The sequence below is a fragment of the Dermacentor albipictus genome, chromosome 9, assembly GCF_038994185.2.
Source record: "Dermacentor albipictus isolate Rhodes 1998 colony chromosome 9, USDA_Dalb.pri_finalv2, whole genome shotgun sequence".
Classification (NCBI taxonomy): domain Eukaryota; kingdom Metazoa; phylum Arthropoda; class Arachnida; order Ixodida; family Ixodidae; genus Dermacentor; species Dermacentor albipictus.
In genome coordinates, this window is record NC_091829.1 from 63,254,612 (window position 1) to 63,276,176 (window position 21,565).

Sequence of the window (21,565 nt, forward strand, 5' to 3'; positions counted from 1 at the left end):
TGCTCAGCCGCCCTTACGGCACAGGGAAGTTATGCTGTCCAACTCGCACAAGGAGAACCGGCGACCAGAGATGCCCCTGACCACCGCACCCTGGACTGAGGGCTTCTCCCACAGAGAAATTCCAAGTTTCGAACGCCTCCGAAGATCGCGCCGCGCTTGAAGAGAATGCAATATACCTACTTCCATCGAGCTGCAATGCGTGCTCTGTACAAGAGAGAGAGACAGAAGAAAGGGGAAAGGCAGGGAGGTTAACCAGATGGGAAGATCCGGTTTGCTACCCTGCACTGGGGAGAGAGGGGAGGGGGAGGTAAAGTGATAGCAAAGTAGAGACAAAGAAAGAAAGTAGCATAGACGTACAATACGAGTGCACTATAAAAGCACAGAAGCTAGTCGTTAATGTTGCCGCATTCCGCAGTTAGGATAGTGCGATAATCAGGCAACGTAACCTGCGTAAATGTGGTTATAATTTCCTTCTTACAAAGGACAGAGCGTTTGACAATGCAGAAAAATGTTGCACGTACCTCTAAATGACAACCCCATTTCAGTAATCGCGTAACAATCATTTTATTTGTCTTACCATGGTTTCAATTGTCGGGTGTCGACATCTGGAGAGCAATTCTGAAGAAGTCGATAGTTCTTCCCCGCTCAGTTCTGAATCGGCTGAACGAGGGCGCCGATTCGTTTACTGCCCCTTGATGCACTGCCATACACGTTCCATCACTGAAATAAAAGCCTGTCTGTCTCAAGTTATGTCCGATATTTTCACTTGTCTCACCATCCCCTTTCCTTGTTTTCGTTTCGCTTTTGTGCTTTCGATAATGTGTTATGCTATTCACTTAGCGAGTGAAGACTCATTAGACGTGTTCATTGCACTTTAGAATGGTTGAGAACGGTCGAGATATCGCGCACTTGACAAACACGTTTCGCGACGTAGGATAATATTTAACTGACTATTCGGCGAAGACGGTAGCCGTCTTGTTTTTTTCTTTTCTTTATGTACGAGTGGTAACACCAACGTAATGATTAGCGCATCCAAGCACAATGTTGTTGCCCGGCTTATTACTTCATCTAACGTGTTCACCCCATTCCAGTATGGGATGTAGCAGGCAGAACAAAGTACAGCTATCCTCACTGCAACTTTCCCTTGTCACATCGGACTAAAAAAAAAAGATTGCATATCTTCAAGTAGAGCAGTGCAAGCCGACACAGACGTCTTTCATATTCGATAAGAAGCTTGCCTTTATTTATCGACTGAAGTTCCGTCAAGATAAGGCTTAATCAGTCATACACCTAAGCACCATACGTTACTTGCCTAGTCATTGCTCGCACTAACATGTTTCTCACATAAGGCTAAAAGTATTCTACAGCTCTAACAGAAAAGTGAGAGTCAAAACACACGACTTCCGCGTGGGTAAAGAAAAGCTCTTTAAGAATGACAAAGGTATTGCTAAGTCAAACCAACGTTAAGTAAAAAATTATTGAAGTAGATCCTACATACAGTGAAACTACAAGTGATTTGAACCTAGTGCAGTATCACCACACAATCACCAGCTTAGTGTGGAACGCAGGGAAAAAAACCTTCTGCATCAGTGAAAGAGCTAAAGACTGCTTCACATGCATCTCGGCAGTCAGAAAGAAACAACTCAATAGATCAAACAAAATCCCAATGAAAAAGAATTGTTTTGCATACTCTGTAGCTAAATATATTGCAAGTACCTCAACATTTGGCGGAGCCTCACACCTAATTTGACTAGAAAATATTTCATTGCTTTAGAAAAATACTTTATGGCAGCAAACGTTCTTTTTTATTCACACTGCAGGGTGGAAAAGTTTAATAAACGTTCCTTACTCGAATGCTGTGAAAACACTTGAGGAGAAAACTTATATCACTGAACGAGGAATCAAGAACGCTCGACGTACATTTGTTTCGACGCTCCAATTACACAAAGCACTTGCGGCTCACTAATTAGACTGTCTTGCAGCGAGTTCGCTTAGTCCGTGCACCAGTCAAGCTGCGAGCGCCGAACACTTCAGTGCTCTTTGAGGTGGGCGATCAGTTGATCCGTATCCGGAAAAAACGCTCCGCACAAAACGCACACGAATTTCTGACACATGTGTCCGTCGAGGGCCGACCTGTCTGCGAAAAACGCTTCGCAGTAATCGCACTGATACGGCATTTCCTCGGCCTGGCTACCACGGTCAAGTCCGAGACTTGGGGTGTCCGAAAAAGATTCGTTGCACATTTCGCGAGCGGAAGCTCCAGCGCCCGTAGGCAGGTCGAGCCAGTCACCGAGGTCTCGCTCGCATTCGAACGATTCGGCGAACTCCTGGCCCACGTGGGACGTCTGGCTCCAGGGCGCGCATCGATGCGCGTTCAGATTCGCCCTCTGCGTGAAGGATTTGCCGCACGCTTGGCAACTGTACGGTTTCTCGCCCGTATGCGTGCGTCGGTGCACGTTGAGTGTCGCCATCTGTCGGAAGGAATTGCCGCACACTTCGCACAGGTACGGTCTCTCGCCCGTGTGCGTGCGCTGGTGCGCGCTGAGGTTGGCCTTCTGCGTGAACGACTTGTCGCACGCGCCGCACTTGTACGGTTTCTCGCCGGTGTGGGCGCGTTGGTGGGCCCGAAGGTTGGCGGCTCGCGAGAACGACTTCGGGCACGTCTCGCATTGGTGGAGCGTTCGTGGCACGTGACTTTTCGGAGCGTTTGCAGCACGTGACTCTGCGGAGCGTTTGTGACGCGTGACTTCGTGGAGCGTTGGTGGCACGTGACTTTGCGGAGCGTTGGTGGCACGTGACTTCGTGGAGCGTTTGTGGCGCGCGACTTTGCGGAGCGTTGGCGCCACGTGACTTTGTGGAGCATTGGTGGCGCGCGACTTGGTGGAGCGTTTGCGGCGCGCGCGCTTTCGACGCTGTCCCGCGGAGTTGGACTTCTTCGCGGAAGGCTGAACGCGTGCTCCGGTAACGCGGGCTCCGGTAACGTGGGCTCCGGTAACGTGGGCTCCGGTAACGTGGGCTCCGGTAACGTGGGCTCCGGTAACGCGGGCTCCGGTAACGCGGGCTCCGGTAACGCGGGCTTTATCTTCCATTTGCTGTACGGCGTTCTTGCGCGAGGCGTCCTGTCTGCTGTAGGCTTTGCCGCTGCAGACGTCGCCGCCGAACTCTTGCCGTTCCTTTTCCCCGGTACCGTCAACGTTCCTGCAAGTACAGCCCGACAAAACGGTTTAAAATGGCGCACCGACTGCTGTTCCGGCAGACTGCGATGCGTTTTCGTTAATTAGATAGCTGGGCGAACAAATCTCATTTGACCTCAGTGATAACTTCGTGCATTTGTGCCTATCGCTCGATTTGGGCTCTCGTTAAGCAGTAATCGAAGACTACGCCTAACCCTGAGAAAAAAACGGTCCTCCTTCGATTCGCGAATAAGACGGAATTATTCTTGTTCGCATAATACGTGAAACGTAGCCGACATGCAAAAGAAGTAGGTTAGTACAAAAGTCTGGGATTGACTCTTAGTAAGAAGCTTACCTGGTTTAAGCGTTGACAATATTCGGACATCTTCGAGTCGAAAACTAAGAATTTTGAGGATGTCATCATGAGATGTGCCCACGGAAGTGGTACGTTCGATATTTAAAAAGACTGTTTCGCCCAATGGGAAGACGTATTCGTCCTCTATAACCTCTTCCGCATTAACAATAATTATAAATTACAAATTATTAAGAGGCAGTGCCCAGTTCGCGTTATTTTTGATAGCCACCCGTGAAACTGAGTCGCCGTCGAACATCATGTGCCATAACTTCATCCCTACATCGGGAATACGAAGAAACACTTCCTGGATCGAATTTCTGTGCCGACCGCAAAGCAAGTAAATTCGCAAATTGATGAAAATTTGACCCTAATACTTTTACCGCTGATATGCTATGCATTTGCAAACTTCCATTTATTTTTGTTATTGTTGACAGGACTCACAAAATTTTATGCCATGATTGAACCCACCTTCTAGATATTTTGCAGCCCCGCCTGCTTGAACAGTAAATGGACTGTATTACGTAATATATATATATGAATACGCAGCTAAATAAATTACCAAGTTAAACAAATAAATGACAAATAAATAAACGAGCATATTCAGGCGCAGCCATTGTGGCTTTGAATAGAATCATACGGATCTGAATGAAGCATACTACTTAAATGTGGTTCTCCTAATTGAGTGTACACTGCTATCAGCATTACGAGACATACTTATCGCAAGCAGGTGTCACTCTTTTCGCAAAATCAGTCGCAACATAGTACGGCACTCCTTAAGAGGAAGCTTTAGCTGAGTGCTCCTATCTAAATACATGTAAAAGGAGAATTCGTTTTTCTCGGTAACCCCTGCACCAAATTTGACGAAGTTTGTTGCATTTAAAAAAAACTGAAAATCTAGTCACTGTTAGTTTCAAATTTTTGAGTTAGGTTGTCAATTTTTTAGTAAAAATTGGCAAAAATATAAAATTTTCAGAAAACGAAACTATCAAGTTCAGAACTCCGTAACTCAACAACTAAAAATGATAATGCAATTCTGTGAATTGACAAAATTGATACGTTACACATGAATATAAAAAAATTCATAATAGGGAAATACAACTTTGCAAAACCCTTGCAGCCAACGTAACAAGTTCACGTAAGATGTAAAATGACATATTGAATTTGTCCGCTTTGAATGATCTAATGGATGCCGCTTACAGAACCGCGATATCAGTTCTTGATGCGGCGCTATGAATTTGTAAACGTCGTGCTTCTATTTTTTTCATACGGTCAAATATTTCAAAATCGTTTTAGGAAAATTCAAGCGCTAAATCGAAATTCCGCTTCCAACAATCACTAGAATTAAACTTTCTCTTTGAAATGCAAGAAATTTCGTTAAAATTGGTCCAGGGATTATCTCGTAAAAACTTTTTTGCGTTTTACATGTATTTGAATAGGCCGCGTCGGAGTTGGTCCAGAGCTAAAGCTTCCTCTTAACGTACCTCCGTAAGTTTCCTATCAATCACGCGTATCGCACTCTCAACTGCAAAAGCTAGGGGCAAGCCTCAGGCGAGTTAGTAGTGTTCGTTAATGTAGAGCAATAAAGAACTGAACTGATGAACAATAATAAAAAAGCGACCAGTGCTCATCTATTGAGAGAAAAAACTTCAAAATATATGTTACATAACAAGCAATATGTTAAAAGGGCCCCGAATAAGTTTTTAAACTAATCATCGAATGGACTCACTGTTAAAGTAAGTCGACCCACGAACGTCATGCCACAGTGTTGTTGTTTTTTCAAATCCTTCACCTATAAGTGGAGTTATCGCACCGATACTCAATTTTTTTCTCTACTTTTCGCTGCGCAAGCGCGCTGGAAGCTACACAGCGGAGAAGCCAAGAGGGCCAAACGTTGACTGACGCTGCAGTGAAAGCGCTCGTCACGCCTCCTCGTGGCAGCCACGGTAGACTACGCCACGGAGCACAACGTTACTAGATTACTCTAATAGCGATGGCGGAGCACGCCGCTGCCGTTGCAGACGGCTACGCGCAGCAGACTCAGCTACGCGTTGTGCAAACGTGAAGTTATTTTTCTGCCTTTTTTTTAGATCGTACGCGTATATATATTTTTTTTCATTTACTGAACTCAAAATTAGATATCATGCATTACAGAGGTTGTTCTCGCGACCACCAAATCAGCCAATAGCGTTGGTCGACCAACTGATTTCGATCAGCTTCCGATGACGACATTGTGGATGCGAGAGCAATTGTGGATTCGAGAGCCATTGCGTCTGCTCATTTTAGAGCGCAGCTCTTTGGCGTCCGTTCCTGGGTTTCGCGTCGTCGTCGGCGTTGTCGTCGGCCTCGTAACCAGCTCGCCGACGAATCTGCTGCTCCGCCGCCGCGCATGCGCGCTGTCGGCTCTCCGGGCGAGGGAGGATGATAGAAGGGAGGAGGAGAGACTGTGGAGGAGGGCTGGCTACACAAATGGCTCTTTGGCGTCCGTTCCTGGGTTTCGCGTCGTCGTCGGCGTCGTCGTCGGCGTTGTCGTCGGCCTCGTAACCAGCTCGCCGACGAATCTGCTCCGCCGCCGCGCATGCGCGCTGTCGGCTCTCCGGGCGAGGGAGGATGATGGAAGGGAGGAGGAGAGACTGTGGAGGAGGGCTGGCTACACAAATGGCTCTTTGGCGTCCGTTCCTGGGTTTCGCGTCGTCGTCGGCGTCGTCGTCGGCGTTGTCGTCGGCCTCGTAACCAGCTCGCCGACGAATCTGCTCCGCCGCCGCGCATGCGCGCTGTCGGCTCTCCGGGCGAGGGAGGATGATGGAAGGGAGGAGGAGAGACTGTGGAGGAGGGCTGGCTACACAAATGGCTCTTTGGCGTCCGTTCCTGGGTTTCGCGTCGTCGTCGGCGTTATCGTCGGCCTCGTAACCAGCTCCGCCCCCCTTTCATCCCCCCAGCGCTAGCAGCGACCGACTGATACCGCTTTCGTGAGTCCGCTACCGCACTCACGAAAGACGTCGTGCACTTCCTGCAACTCGCATTAACCGTCCATCGATCCACACCGATGTTAGTAGTGGGGGACTTTAATGTTGACATAAAGACAAACAGCAATTTCCTAACACTTATGCGGGAGAACATCCCGTTCCTCTCGCTCGTAACGCGTCCCACGGCTGTGACAACCTCGCGAGGCACTTGTATAGATCTCGTCTTTGAGAATCAAGCATTGGTGTACCAAGTCGAACATATATCAGTCTATTTCTCCGACCACAAAGCTTCCTTCATGACTGTCAAGAACTGTTAGTGGAGTCTTTGTTAAAGGAATACGTGTGAAAAATAAAAAAAATTCTGTGATAGCGCATACATGTGTTGCTCGATTTCTTTGCCTCAATCTATCGAAAAGGTGAAACAGCTTATTTGCTGCGCTCAAATTTCGCATTAGGAAGTAACGTAATCGTCGGTAATTTTTTTTTTGGCACGAGATCGTGAATATTCTGCGTCATGCAGTGGAGTAATATTTAGCTCATATGGCCACAGTAACCTCGTTGCCAAATCGGCAACGCTTTCTTAATGTGTTCAAGAAGCATTTCGGGACTAATTTAACCGAAATAGTCTTATACCATCAAACAAAGCGCCAAGTCTACGACTTGAGTACTACAGTGCATACTCTCTATATAACTCTACAATGTTAAACTTGCGCTGCAAATAATAGATTCTGACATTCGCTGCACGGCCACAAAATAAAATCAGGATATTTCACTCAACACCACTCCCATACCCAAGAGGACATTGCCTCGGCAAATTTTATCGCGCGAACGGTTGAGTTTTCTTTCTCTACGCGATTCTTAGGAATTTCATTTAACGAAACATCTCGTTGGCAGTGCTCACCTCGCGTCGTCTTCCAAAATGGCTACCGCTTCCCCCGCCATAGATGTCCTGGGCTTTGACTCGTCGTTGCTACTGGTGCTGCTGCTGCGGTTGGTAAATACAAAACATGTGTGGGCTTACCCGGGGAAGCATGGTCATGGCAACGTTGTGAGGGCGCCTTGAGTGTCCCTACATTCCTAATATCGCAGTAAAATAATTCTCTTCTCTGAATGCCTACTACATACTAAAATAACCATGCTCATTTTTTCCTTAAATAAACATTATTTACACAACTTACGGGTCCGACAAAGCTTGCATAAGCAGGTGCTACTAACGCTAGATATATTCCGTTGACAGCTATGCCCCGATATCACTCACTACATAACTTATTAGCAGAGTCCTCTTAGGCGGCCACCTGATGTTAAAGGAATCATACGACACTTTTTTAAAGTGACACTGAAAGAAAATATTAAGTCGACCTAGATCAATAAATTATTCACCTAGATTCTGTCATCGTTTTCCTCGTGCCAATACGTCACTTCACTGTGTAAAAAATTGCCGTCAAAGGTCTCACGACTGTCCGCCAATTTGAATCGCCTGCGCAAAAGCGGATGAGTGACGTAAATTTCACGCGATCTCTCGTAAGAATCAGCCAGCCATAGAAAGAAATCTGGCGCCACCGTCTATGGGAGTTTCTTAGGGGCGCCGTGTCGTCATGGGAATGACGGTATATGTGTCTGCAAGGCTTGTGTTGGCTGGTGTTGTAATAGGCTGCGTCTAAAACGTGGATATGACAACACAAATAACGCGTTCAGAAAGTAAAATCTTCATAAAATCTTTCCATTCACGCAAATTACATCTTTACTCACCTACAATGCATGACGAAGGGAAGCAAAGCAAGAAGAGACGACAAACTGGTTCAAAGCGAGCGCGAATCTTGTCGTCTGTCCTCCAACTCTATCGGACCGCTGATACGTTTTACTTATCATATAATTGTACATGCAATAACAAGTTCTCATAGTTACACAAAACATGTTCTTGTGTAATAATAAAGCTAAAACAGCTTTCTACGTGCAGTTTTAGTAGAAAATGAATCGTTGTGACAGACGGAACGGTGCTAAATCAATCAGCGGACCGCTAAAGTTGAAGGACAGACGACAAGATTCGCGCTCGCTTTGGAACAGTTTGTCGTCTGCTCTTGCTTTTCTTCGCTCGGTTGTGCATTGCATGTGAGCAACCTTCACTGGAAGATGAAATATGCGAGAATGGAAACACTTTATGAAGATATTACTTTAAGAAGGCGTTATTTGCCTAGCTATATCCACGTTTTAGACGAAGCCTCTTACAACACCAGCCAACACAAGCGTCGCAGACACATACACCGTTATTCCCATGACGGCACAGCGCCCCTTAGGAAACTCCCTAGACGGTGGCACCAGATTTCCCTCTAGGTGTTATAGTGAGAAACTCTATGCAGCCAGCACCCACGTTACGGGAGATGTACCGCAGTCCTGAACCGGAGGAGCCCCACCATATATATATATTTTTTTCAGTTTCCTCATATTTTAATTTTCTTAGGAACAAACAAATTCCCATTAACAGAATGCTTAACATTTATCTACCTTTACCTAATACTTTCCTTTGGTGTCCTTTTAAACACGGTAAGAAAAGGTTACAACATGACCGGGAACAGGAGGACCAAAAGTTATTCCTCTGAACGTATCAGGCTGCCCACATCCTCACGTAAAAAAAAACATAGATCCTCCTCTCCGGCTGCCTTCGAGACACCTTGTATTGTGTTCCGCCTGTGAAGTCATAGACAACCCGAAGACGGCAGCCATAGAACTGGTGTACACATGCAAGCCCCTCCGATTTTCTGGTAAATTACGGAGGCAGAGAGAGAGAACGCGAAACAAAATAGAAAGACGAAATAAAGAAGAGAGCCCGCGCCCCAAAGAACAGATAGAAAGACAGGAGAGAAATGGCAACGCTTGAGGAAGAGGAGGAAAGGGCAAGACCACGTGCGCCAGAGGCATAAAGTACGGAGGGAGGAAGCACCAGAGGCGGTGGCTTTGCAGCTCAGTAAGACGGACCGCACTGCTTTGCCGACCCTACTACAAGACTTGCGAGAACTTTGAGTTGAAAAAAAAAAGAAGACATATAGTGTTCCTCGGGAGCGTAACTGGAAGTCTCGGAACCGTTGTTCTAAAGGCCTTCCCTGAATCGAGCGGAATCCATTGATGCCCTGTTTAGGAAAACTTTTGGTATTGACGTTTCGCAAAAATTTTGCAGACGTTTATTTAAAAGAAATTTGCATAATATTAGAGCCAATCGATAAAAAACAAGAAAATAGACCTTGTACTCAAAATAACCACACAGCAATTCGTACCTTCGTAAGTTTTGAGCACCATACCTCGAACAATAAAGATTTCATTTTTTAAATCTTTTGTTGGTTTCAGGGCCAACATTTTCCTAGAACAAATTATTGCAGTCAACGTTCCTAGACTCGCGTCTCCGTTCTTGCACGAATAAGCAGTGGTGTCTGCCTCGGCAACTAGATATTTCATACACCAGAATACGCTGTCGTGCCCTCTCTAAGCCGTACTTGTAGTAAAATTGACTTGATGGACCACTTCTTTTTATCCATCCTACGATATTGAAACCCGAGAAAGCGGTCACTCGCAAGATCTGCTTTGCAAGATTCGATTAAGATTAGGTATTTTCTGTAACGCTATCATTTGGGGCATCCACACTACGCTACAGTCACAGCGAAGTTCCTTGCGCGAATTTTATCATCTTTTTTTTTAGTGATTGCTATTCTTCGACAATTTCACCTGCTTTGCGCCTTGCCTGTTTGTCCTCGGCTAACCTCTTTCATGCCAACTTCGGTCACCGGGTGGTCAATGGTCTAGTGGGTGAAGCATCAGGAGCACGCAACCGGTAAAGCATTTGCGAATACGTGACAATCGTACGAGTGTGCTGCACATGGCAGCATGCGAATGCTAGCTCCCTCTGCTGCATGCTCAAAACAACAGTCGATAGAGTGGCCGTTTTAAGGAATCAGAAGTGCCCTCTCCAGCAAAAGCCCGCCTGCATAATTACACCACGGGCAGCATTCCCTGCCTTCTCTGATTGGCTTCGTGCAAATGAACTTTTTGAAAGTTGGCCTCACCTCGTGTCCTCGTTCAAAATGGCTGACGGTTCATCCATGCCAGCACGGCTTGTGCTGGGCTTTGAGTGATTGGTGCTGCTGCTTGACAGCAGAGGCGGGTAAGTGGCGCTTCCGTTGTCAGTCATATCTATATGGCCCGAAAGAACAGCAAAGGTGTTCACTCGCCACTGTGCAATAGCGATTCATAAGGCGCATTAATTCCGTGCTGAGTAATGGTGAAAAGTAGCAAGTTTTTGTTTAGTTTAAAAGCAGTAAGGGAACACTACTGCCATGCGTACTCGTTTATTGTTGTTTTTTTCTGGAATAATGCCTTCATTGCATGCAAGAACTTCTTGGGGACAAAATCCGAGCGAGCTTTTCCAATGCTGAATTCTTCTAGAAATTGTTACGCTGTATTCCATAAGGCAAAAACGGAACACTACGGCGTTCGAAGCCGAAAGACGACGTATACTTTTTTATTATTTCTGCAACCATTGAGTCAACTCATTTGCTCTACTTTTCCAGTAAACAAGTACATGACATTCTCTACTAAGTTCTCGGTTCTGAGTGATTCCTTAGGAGCAGTAAGCTTTCAAAATTTCCTTGTCGGTTCCTTCCGTTTTCCCTCTTTTCCCCTCAAATCAGGGCAGGATCAACTGCCCACAGCTGGTGAGTTACCCTGCCTCTTCCTCCTTGCAGGAACACCTAGCAAAAAAAAAAGAACATTGTCGGCGCAACCATACTTTGTAGGTGGCTGGCGACTTCCAAACGATCAGCAAGCAAGGTGCCAGTGGTGCAGTGGTTACACATAGCAAGCGAGTTCCTCGCCCACGAGCTACGAGAACTCGCGCGCCACCAAAACAGTCTACTCCTCTGCGAAGGTTCGGCTGTACAGCAAAGGCTACTGAACTACAGCAATACATTCCGTCTCGGTGGCCAAGCGTGGGGCACCGTAGACAACCCCAAGTTGACGCTCTTCCATACCAGTTCCCGCTGAAACACGTACTGAGAACGTGTACCCTCCGCGCTCTTCCCCTTGTTTTCCGGTTTGAAGCCGGAGTTACGCAGTCTGAGTTTACGGTCCCGATCGAAAACGATGTCACTGACGTCTGACTCTTGTTACGTCTCAACACCACCAAGGGCCTTAATTAGACGATTACCACGAGGCAACCCCCCCTATTCATCAGCGCCTACATATTTAGCACCATTGGAAGTGAGGCGCTGTGGAACGATGCGAGATCATGAGCCAGGTATTGCTACCGATTCGACGATTGTGATTGGTGGAGATACAGTCATCAAATTCCCTAGTCTGGTTGCCTTGGGAAGACGGCGTGGTTATAAGTGGAGGCCTTTTGAACTCGGACGTTTAAGATGCTCCTACGCGGAGTGGGCTTCCGTATCTGGAGCCAGCTTAACCAACGTAACACGAACCCCCTTTCTTCCTTCATTCCTACTACCGGACGTACTGGTCGATGGGCTTAATGGATTCCTGGCCCAAACACCACCTCGAGTCGCAACACTCTGTTGCCTCACACTCCACAGCTGGCTCCGTTGCTGCTCGTCATTCCAGCGTAGAAGTTTTCTCTTCTGTCGTCGTAATGGGGAGGCCACGTTTAAGGATGTATGAGCCATTGCTTAAGGGGCTATGAGCCATTGCTTAAGGGGGTATGATCCATTGCTTAAGGGGGTATGATCCATTGCTTAAGGGGGTATGAGCCATTGCTTAAGCGGGTGTGAGCCATTGCTTAAGAGTGTATGAGTCATTCATTGTTTTACGTGACGGATAGGTGTACTTTTGAAGCAAATTAATTTTGAAGAATCGCAAGCGGCAATGCCGGGCGGATGCTGATAACCATGCCACCGAGCAAACTTGAGACATCGAATGCAAGCGACAACGGTGGACTGTGGGCATACCGGCACTGACGTCGTTCTCACCTTCGCAGCCCAACGTGTGCGTAACCTCGTTAAGAAATACAAAGACGTCAACCGTCAAACTAGCCCAACCAATCGTCAAAACGATTGCAGCGCCCGCATCTGCAGCAGTGGGCCTTGCGCCCAATATAAAGAGATTTGGATTGGTGGTACCGCACATTCCATCCCGGCTACAACTACGGGAAGACCACGAGTAGTGCGTACTCCCGAGGAAGAGTGCACCTACCGCAAAAGCGAAAACGAGGTGATGTCATGGTGAAACACAATATTTACAATATAGATTGCTTGCAAAGTTTGAATTGCGTGGCGCAACAGGGTGTAATTAACACACTTTCACTGTTCAACCATCTTCACGGACTGGGAGGGGCAGTAGTTTTTAAAATTTTGACAACCTAAACAAAAAATCTGCTTCCACCAGCGACTAGATTCTAGCCTTTGAATGCAAGAAACCTTGTCAAAATTGGTGGAGTAGTGGCTGAGAGAAATTATTTATTCGTTCTCATGTGTTTATAGAGAAGTTCAAAAAGAAGCGGCAGACAGGACCTCCTTAAGAGTGACGAGTGAGTTTAAGAGGAATTGGGAAAGTAATTATCGGCCTTGGTCGTAGTATAGTTGCGGGTTTTTCCACAGGCAAAAAAAAATTATTTCTGGGGATTTACGTGCTAACAACCCGTTTTCAATGTGAGGCAAGTCGCAGTGGGTGACTCCGGATTAATTTGTCTATCGTATTTTTTAACGTGCACGTAAATCTATGTGCGTGAGTGCTTTTGCATATCACCGCCATCGAAATTCAAGTGGCCGGGATTTGATCCGGCGACCTCGAGCAAGGTGCCACGGCAGGCATCAGTTCACCACAACAAGTACTGTAAACAAGAATACGAAATTAAGCCGAGCGGGTAACCGTGCAAATGTTGAAACGAACTTTGGGATTTAGGCGATTTTCGTAACTGCACTGTCTTGATTGTTTTCCCGTATTTACAACAAGCCCCGGACGGCGCTTGCAGGTCCATGTCTTTTGACTATGTGCAAACTCATAGCAGGATATTTTTGTTACATTAAGAGTAAATAAAACATCCTCAGTTTTCACGTCCCAGAACCACGATCTGATAATGAGGCACGCCGTAGTGGAAACTTCGAATTAATTTCGACTACCTAAAGCTCTTAAAGTCCACGCAGCTGACGATGGACGGGTGTTTTCTTGCATTTTGATCCCATTTAAATGCAGCCGCCGATTTCAGGATTCGATCCCGCGACCTCGTGCTTAGCCGCGCAATGCCATAGCCGCTAAGCCACGACGGCGAGTTGTTCCGTGAACATATGTTTTTGTTTTCTAGCCACAAGAACCGCTTCCAAGTCCTTTTCGCGACACAGCCCATGATCACCGACTGACTCTGCCCTTCGGAGCAAGCCATCACAAGCTTACGCCGTCAACACAAGAGGGGGGGGGGGGGGGGGCTAATTAAGCAAGCCGCATGGTTCTGTAGGCGATGTTACGGTTCACGGCGATGAATTACGGCGATGTTACGGCGATGAATGGAACGGATGGGCCAAGCGCCTGAGAGTCGACGTGCCTGATCGTCACGCTCGTCAACATGAAAAGACTTGTCCGGCGGGTTTGTGCGACGGAATTGTGCACGGCATGTGCAAACCCCCACTCTCCTCTCTCCTACGTTCAACCCCTCTGCGCCAGTGAGTGGTTTCTCTCCCAATTCCTCTATGCGGCCTGACCGGTGTGCTGACAAGGCCCTCTGCCGGGGAGCAAGGTTGTAGGGTATAAGGCCAGCGAGACGCCACGTGGACATCTCTACCCTTGCATGCAGGAGCACGCACGCCTAACGCTTCTGTACTTTTTGTCGTGGAGCGCACCGCTCACCCGCAACTATGTATTAAACTTCTGTTATATATTTTTTTACGTCATGTCGTCTTCCAGTCCGAACGCTCTCCGATGGTCAACTTGGTTCGTGCTCCAATCAGCCGCTGTTGAAGGCTGCCGAAACCCCGTCCCCGTAAGGACTTGTGGTAGCCTCAACAGCGACAAGCACGAGCTTTAGGGCGAATTTCCGGTGGAATCAATATCGACAGCACACCGCTGCTGAGCGGAAAAAATTATTTGACCGCTTTGGAGGGCGCACGAATAATTGTCCCCTCTCCAGAGCCCCGGCCTGTTATTCTCCTCCTCGCTCACTGAAGGTGGTGGAGAGTGAGCTACGCGTAGCTAATAGAGAGTTCTAGTTTAGGGGACGCAAGTGGCTTGCGTACGCAAGAGCTAGGGGCCACGGTACCACGCATGCGCGGATCCTGACGTAGGTGTCTGAGCATGCGCAGTACCGTCGTCCCTAGTTCTTGCGTACGCAAGCCGCTTGCGTTCCCTAAACTAAAACTCTCTAAAAAACGCTGATAAGGAAAGCAGTTGCTTCTCTGGCTACGACAAGTCCCTTTGTCGAAACGTTGGCTTAAAGCGTCGTTCCTTGTACGACTACGCCTCATCATTTGTTGCGTAGGGAAGTTCACGCCGAATGTCCCGCTGCTGCTTCTCGATTTGGTCCGCCCGTGCCAAGACGAGCTAGTTCAGTAATGGCCACGTGACCTTTCCATACGCCGCTTTCTGTGATTCAGCCAGTGCTGACGTCGCGCGAGAGGTCCACAATAGGAGGTGCCACATCGCTCTTTCCCTTAGCAAACACACCGGAGCAAATATTCGCAACCTGTCGAGGCATGTGTATGCTGCAGCGAAAACCCGGAGGCCACTCAGCACATCCTAATGGAATGCGAAGGGATTCAATCCCGCGAGACCAGCACGTAACGTAGAGCTTCCAGAAGCTCTTGGATTCAAAGTAGACGAAAGCATAAGCCCGTCAGCAGTCGAGATAAACAAGAGAGGTTCAGGGTAGTGTTGGGAGAACAAAAAGCAGGGGAGAGGCTGATACGACCAAATACATTACAGACATTATGCAGCGGTACAAGGTAGATAGAGAAGACTAAAGAGATGTATACGCGAATGCTAGGAGGAAAAGGATTGATAGCATAGCTGAGTAACTTAAGCAGGCTTGGTGACGATTTGTCCTATCCCCGTTTCAAAAGGTATGATAATAAATAACCATCATCATCAACCGTTTTCATATTTGTACCGCGCACAAGAACTCTGTTATCCCTGTGACTGGCGAATTACGTTAGTATAGAGCGAACTTTTTTCAGCCCAGCTCGACTGAATATTTTTCTTTGTAGTCCGTCTAAACAGTACTCTTATAATTCTTGGTCCAAGGCGCAAACCTTCAAGTCCCTTTTTCATAAGATTTATCAGCACAATCGTGTTTAAAAGACAATCATTTTTTTTTCCTACACGCGAACTACATATCTCAAAGTGACCACCATTAAAAAGCACGTCTGCGAACCTCACTAATTCGTATCATAACATGACCCCCTTGTGCCAGAGAACACCTTCCCGCATGCCCTCGATGGCACCGGTAATTTCAAGATCGTCTTGAAAGATCCCTTATGATATTCTTTATTGGCTCACTTCGTAGTTTATCTATAGTATCCCAATTCTTTCTAAAGTGCCTTCAGACTTTCAACAATGTTTGATAAATAAATAAGCATGTAAATAATTAATAAATAGGTAAAACTTTCAGTGGCGCTTTAGCAGTAAATTCGAGAGAAAGACGTTAGCACTGAGTCGCACCTCCTTCAGATCCTGGATCCATGATTTAAACCGCGTTCACTACAATGCGAACTGTTGTTCAGGAGCTCACTAGACACAAGTACTGCCTCTTCGAGGAAGGCTCACCCCATGTCTTCTTGGAAGAGTCTGTGTCCTCCTTGATTCCAAGTGACTACGGCTTCTGGGTTCCCGTTGCCCGTCCTGGTAGCCATGGTTCTTAGTCCCGATGTTTCTTTCGTAGCCAAGTCTGGATGTGCCAAGAAAATGACAGTGTCACGCATCAGCCTTTGGCTATTTTTTTCCATGAGAATCTGTTTGCTGCGGGCCATGCACAAATAGACCGACAAACTTATAAGCAACGTAAGACAAAAAATTCTCACGGTAACTTATCGGAGCATCCAACAAGTAGCAAAATCAGCAAATCAAGGTACGTGTTGCTTAAGAATGTACGAGCGACACTTCACATGACGGTTACCGTCTGACGTGATAAAAGCAGCCTTCTGCCGATCCCTCTCATAGACTTCAATTTGTCACTAGCCTATTACGAGACCATTCGATGAAAAATACCTTGCATTACAGAGCCGGTTCAATGCGTCGTTTGTTCGTGGAAGAAGATATACGTCCTTCTTCGTGATTTTGTTCGGGCGACGGTAGTCAACGCAGAAAGGCACAGTTCCATCCGTTTTCTTCACCAAGACTGCAGGAGACGTCCATGGGCTTGTTGAAGGCTTGATTATGGCGCGCAGCATTTTGTCGACTCGTTAACTGATAGCTTCACGTTCTCGCATCGAAACTCGGTAAGGGGCTCTGGCGGAGTGGTGGAGCGTCATCCTGCGGTTACTACGCGAGGCTCAGTAACTGGTGTTTGCCTGATCTTTGATGACGACGAGAAGCAGTTCTTGTATTGATGCGGGATACCTTCGAGCTGCTCTTCCTTATGCCTGAGAAGACTCGGATCAAACTCGAAAGCTGGTTCGGGAACACGCATGCTGTTGTTGTTGTTGCTGTTGTGAGCTCGCTAGAATCCAAGAGGTCAAACGCATCGCTGACTGCTTCAATTTCTTGCGACCTTCGTACCCTTCTTCAAGAGTTTATATATTCCTGACCGAAGTTTGTCACCATGACCCGCACTTTTCCTCTGCGTCATCGCACGATTCCCCCCTTGCAACGTCGATTTCTCGGTCGAGCAGTAGGTGTCTGAACTTGAGGTCGATGATTGCGCCGCGTGGGACCAAGAAGTGTCCATGCCGAGAAGTGCGTCTCGTGAGCGCTGCCGCAGGGTACAAATTCGGTGCCTTTAAGCTCAATGTACTATCACGGACGTGAACACAAAGTTTGTGCACGCAGCTAAAACAAACAACCTAATGTCAGAGGCCCACTATTTAACACGATGTAGCAGACGTACATCTATGTTGCGTTCAAAGCCATCAGTAGAATGTTCATCGCAGGAAGCACTCGGCAGTTCCTTGCAGATTTCTGTCGCAGCCGAGTAAAACGATCGATGTCAGTAAAGTTTAACGTACGCATTAGAATTCATCTGCACACTACTTCTTCCTGTATGTAAAATAGACGCACACTTTTGTCTCTGCTTAATTATGCTTAGGCCCCATTTCATAAGGGTAAAAAAACATCGCTTCATCAGCAGCATTTACCTGCACCATTGCAACGCCCTTTAGCCACGCGAAGTTAACATTACCATAGCGTTAATTTTGCAAATTTTGAAATATTCTATTAAGCTGCCAATAATTTGTGCTGAGCCATGTTTGACTAGCCGTCCCGCGAAGAACCGTTAAATTACCGTAAAATTACCTACCGCAGGTGCACGCGAAGCATCAGTGGGATCGCTACGTCATCAATGTTGGCTGCTTCCTCTTAGCCGGAGCCACAGCCAGGGACGACCTCGAAGAAAGCCTGGATTTGCAAGTCGCACAATAACTTGCCGACTGACTCGCACTAACAACGAAGAAAATTGGGTGTGTTCGGCTCCGATTCACAGTGAAAATGATGCAACGCAAAAGTACCTGTTGTCCTTGCCGGTAACGTCGGATTAAAATTCCCTGACCACCTAAGCACGCCAGTGCTTGTGGATGGGCCGACACAAGCAGTACGATTTTTTCGCGCGTAGCAAAAACCTTCACAAAACCTACACACGAGGCCTAAAAGTACTCCTGGAGGCACGTACGTGCATACCGTGTGTTTATTCTTGCGCGTCGGCCTCGAATGTTTGTGTAAACGTGTGGCAAGCTAAATTGATAGGACCGCGCACGGAGTACGAGAACAAAGTACGCATGCGTGTTTCTGTTCTAAAAACATCCGTCGGGAAAGAAACTGTCTGAGGCGCAAGTTAAGACACGGACAAGCGCGCACTCGCTATACTGATAAAGTTTTCCCGACAGTTTTACCACATATAACCCCAGAAATGCGCGCAACATCACAACGAAAGACTTGGCCGACAGGTTGACACCCAAGCTATCACGTCCTATTACCGAGAAAATTAAACTCACTTACGACAATGAAGGAGCACGGTTAAGCAAGCCCAGGTGGTCCACCGGAGTCCCTCATTATGGCGCGCTTCGTATTCAGATCGTGGCTCTGGCATGTAAAATCCCGCAATTTAACTTTTTTGAGCAACCAAGGTCAGCTGATGCAGGTGTCACCGAATTTTCTGATGTAGAAACGCCTCCTCCAGTGCCCGTGCAACGGTATCCCTGCTTTTCTGCAATTTACCTGTGGTTGCCAACAAATATTCACACGTGCAAGCTTGGCAACGATGCGGTAGACGTGAGCCCGTCCCATTCTGACCCGGCAACGCGCGCTTTCGCAAACGATCATTTACAATACCGGCTTCTTTGCCGGATGCACACCTTGCCAAAACTCGAAGGGCTTTTATACACAATTCCCACCGAACATTTCGAGAAGCAAACTTACGTGCTTCTTGTCGCGCTACGCACTTTCTTCTTACCACTGATACGCAGCACAAATTGGTGACAATTCGCGGCAAGCAGGTAACACCAACGGTGCATCGTGCCTTGAGGCCAGACACATTCTTCAAGGAACGGGCAAACCTGTGGTTACACGGCTTGACTTCCGGGCGGGTGTTTCCTTGTTTCCATATCCGGTGGCGTGCACATTGCATGGAATACGTAGTCTGCTGAATGCGTATACTCCATTAACGCTGTCTGTAGTTATTTGCCTATTTATGCATTTCGTTGTTTAGATTGCTGTAACAAGCCTTTAACGAACGCAATGATGATTTAAATGTGTCCTGCACAAACGCGAAACGCTGTAGAAGATTAAGCTGATGTCCATCTGAAAGCAGTGTTATCTACACACAAAAAGAATTCACGCGGCCGCTGCGCCTCGTTCCATGACGCCACGCTACCTTGCCCGACTGCCATGAAATTTAATGGGGGAATGCTCCCGAGTAAGCCGCGCTCATTTTGACGTCACCGCTTTCGTCACGCCAAGCTTGGCAATGGAAGTTTCGCTCCAAGAAGCACGGCGTCATCAAGCACAGTGCGCAGACCTGCTATGGGTCGGCGCACGCGCGGCACGGCACGTCCGTCCCGCTTGCCTCCCGAACCCAAAGAGGAAGCGCGCCTTCCGCTCCCGCACCCAAGTAACCTCGCAGGGGCGCGACACTCCCGCCATCTCTCGCACCGCGCTTGTACCACTCCGACCGCCGCGAGTGCCAGGCCACGCGAGCCATGCGGGAAAACAGCATATCAGGGGTTATAAACTAGAGAGGTTATTAAGGCACATAAAAATTCACAAGTCTGTAGAGCACTGTTTGAGTGTCCCTTCAATGTGCGATAAAAAAGGGCAGTATTTAGACACATGACCTACATGTCGTTTGTTAGAAACAAAGTTATTCCGAACCCGCGTCAGCCGCCTGTGCTTTCTGTTGTGCCATAGCGTCGTATTCAAGCCTGGTTTATGTGCGCACAAAAATTGTAAGTGAGCGCTCTTTCCTCTCATTTCTCATCATCATCATCATCATCATCATCATCATCATCATCATTTCTCTCATCACGTTATAAGAAGCACCGCATCACTCATCGCCAGAGTAGCGCGCAGCAAAGATGGTTTCACAGAGGACGAAACCTTAAGACTGGTACAAGCCCTCGTCATCAGCCGTGTCACGTACGCGCTACCGTATCAAGTCAAGCGCAAAAGCGAGACAGAACGCATGGACACTCTTATAAGAACCGCGTACAAAACGGCCTTACAGCTACCGTCAAGCACAAGCACAAAGAAATTACTAGCGCTAGGCGTATACAAAACCTTTGAGGAGCTAGCAAGTGCCACGCTCATAGCGCAGAGGGAGCGCCTCAACAAGACTCAACAGGGAAGACAACTTCTTTAACGGCTAGGGTACCCGCTGACACCTCAGTACTGCAAAGAAGAAACACAACTCTTGCCTAACTACATTAGAGAGAACATTGTAGTAGACCCTATCCCCAAGAACATGCACCCCACCCACAATCAGGAGAGAAGAGCAGCGCGTGCCCGCATGTTGCACAAACGTTGTTTCAGAGACCCGGATACGTACTACACGGACGCTAGCCCGTATCCCTCGTCGCCACGTTGCGGGCTCAAATACACAATCGCCGTTGTCAATCAGGGAAACCTGGTAGCCTCAGCCTCCATCCGCGCCACATGCAGCGCAGCAGCAAAAGCAGCAGCAATCGCTCTCGCACTTCGCGACGCTGAGAGCAAGGGAAGGTCCGCCCGTGTCCTTACTGACTCACAAGCGGCTTGTCGTTTATACCTGAATGGAACACTCCCTATACAAGCCATTCGAATCCTGGGTCGCACACTACAATGGACCCATAGTATCGTCTGGTGCCCCGGGCACGAAGGCCTGCGGGGCAACGAACAGGCGGACTGCGCAGCTCGAGGTCTCACTAGCCGAGCGGCAGACCACACCGTTCTTCAGCCCCCGACAGACCGACGAGCGACCCACGAGCTATTAACGACAGGTCAACAAATACTACAGGACCAACGGCTCGGAAGAACGCAATACGCTCCCCCACACAAAGCTCTCAATAAACTCCAGGCAAGGGACTGGCGCCGCCTACAAACTAACACATACCCACACTTGTCTCGTCTACACGCAATCTACCCAGACAGTTGTACGTCCCGAACATGTCCCTGGTGTAGCAACCACACAGCGACACTCGCGCCCATAACACACGAATGCACCGACCGTCCGGGCGACGCAATTTCGCCACCAGTCACAACACACACACTCACTACGTGGTCGTGGGAGGCGACACTCTCCGAATTGGACCTGGGAAGCCAACTGGCGACCCTCGACCAGGCCCTGCGAGCCGCGATCGCCAGTGGAGCCCTGTCAGAGGGAACCACCCAGGAATAAACCGCGCAACGGTTTCTCCGATAATAAAGTTCCTTTTCCTCCTCCTCCTCCTCTTACTTGCCAAGTTGATCGT

The 21,565-nt window shown here is 47.8% G+C and overlaps 1 protein-coding gene across 12 annotated transcripts in view; it reads right to left on the minus strand.

The window, feature by feature from the left end:
• Window positions 1–1,210: 1,210 nt before the first annotated feature.
• The window catches only part of LOC135921834 (zinc finger and SCAN domain-containing protein 2-like), a 34,658-nt gene continuing 14,303 nt past the window's right edge, over window positions 1,211–21,565 (minus strand). For 2 of the 12 annotated variants that reach the window (XM_070526139.1, XM_070526135.1), the window contains exons 2-5: window positions 16,239–16,359; window positions 10,544–10,670; window positions 7,393–7,476; window positions 1,211–3,198 (exon numbers count right to left, since the gene is read on the minus strand). In XM_070526139.1, coding sequence (XP_070382240.1) covers window positions 2,031–3,198; window positions 7,393–7,476; window positions 10,544–10,668 — 1,377 coding nt within the window. In that variant the 5' untranslated portion in view covers window positions 10,669–10,670; window positions 16,239–16,359 and the 3' untranslated portion in view covers window positions 1,211–2,030. Of the gene's footprint in view, window positions 3,199–7,392; window positions 7,477–10,543; window positions 10,671–16,238; window positions 16,360–16,679; window positions 16,699–17,925; window positions 18,317–18,620; window positions 18,640–19,040; window positions 19,496–19,638; window positions 19,658–21,565 lie in introns of those variants that run through there. The other 10 variants (XM_070526132.1, XM_070526141.1, XM_070526138.1 and 7 more) reach the window with 10 other exon arrangements.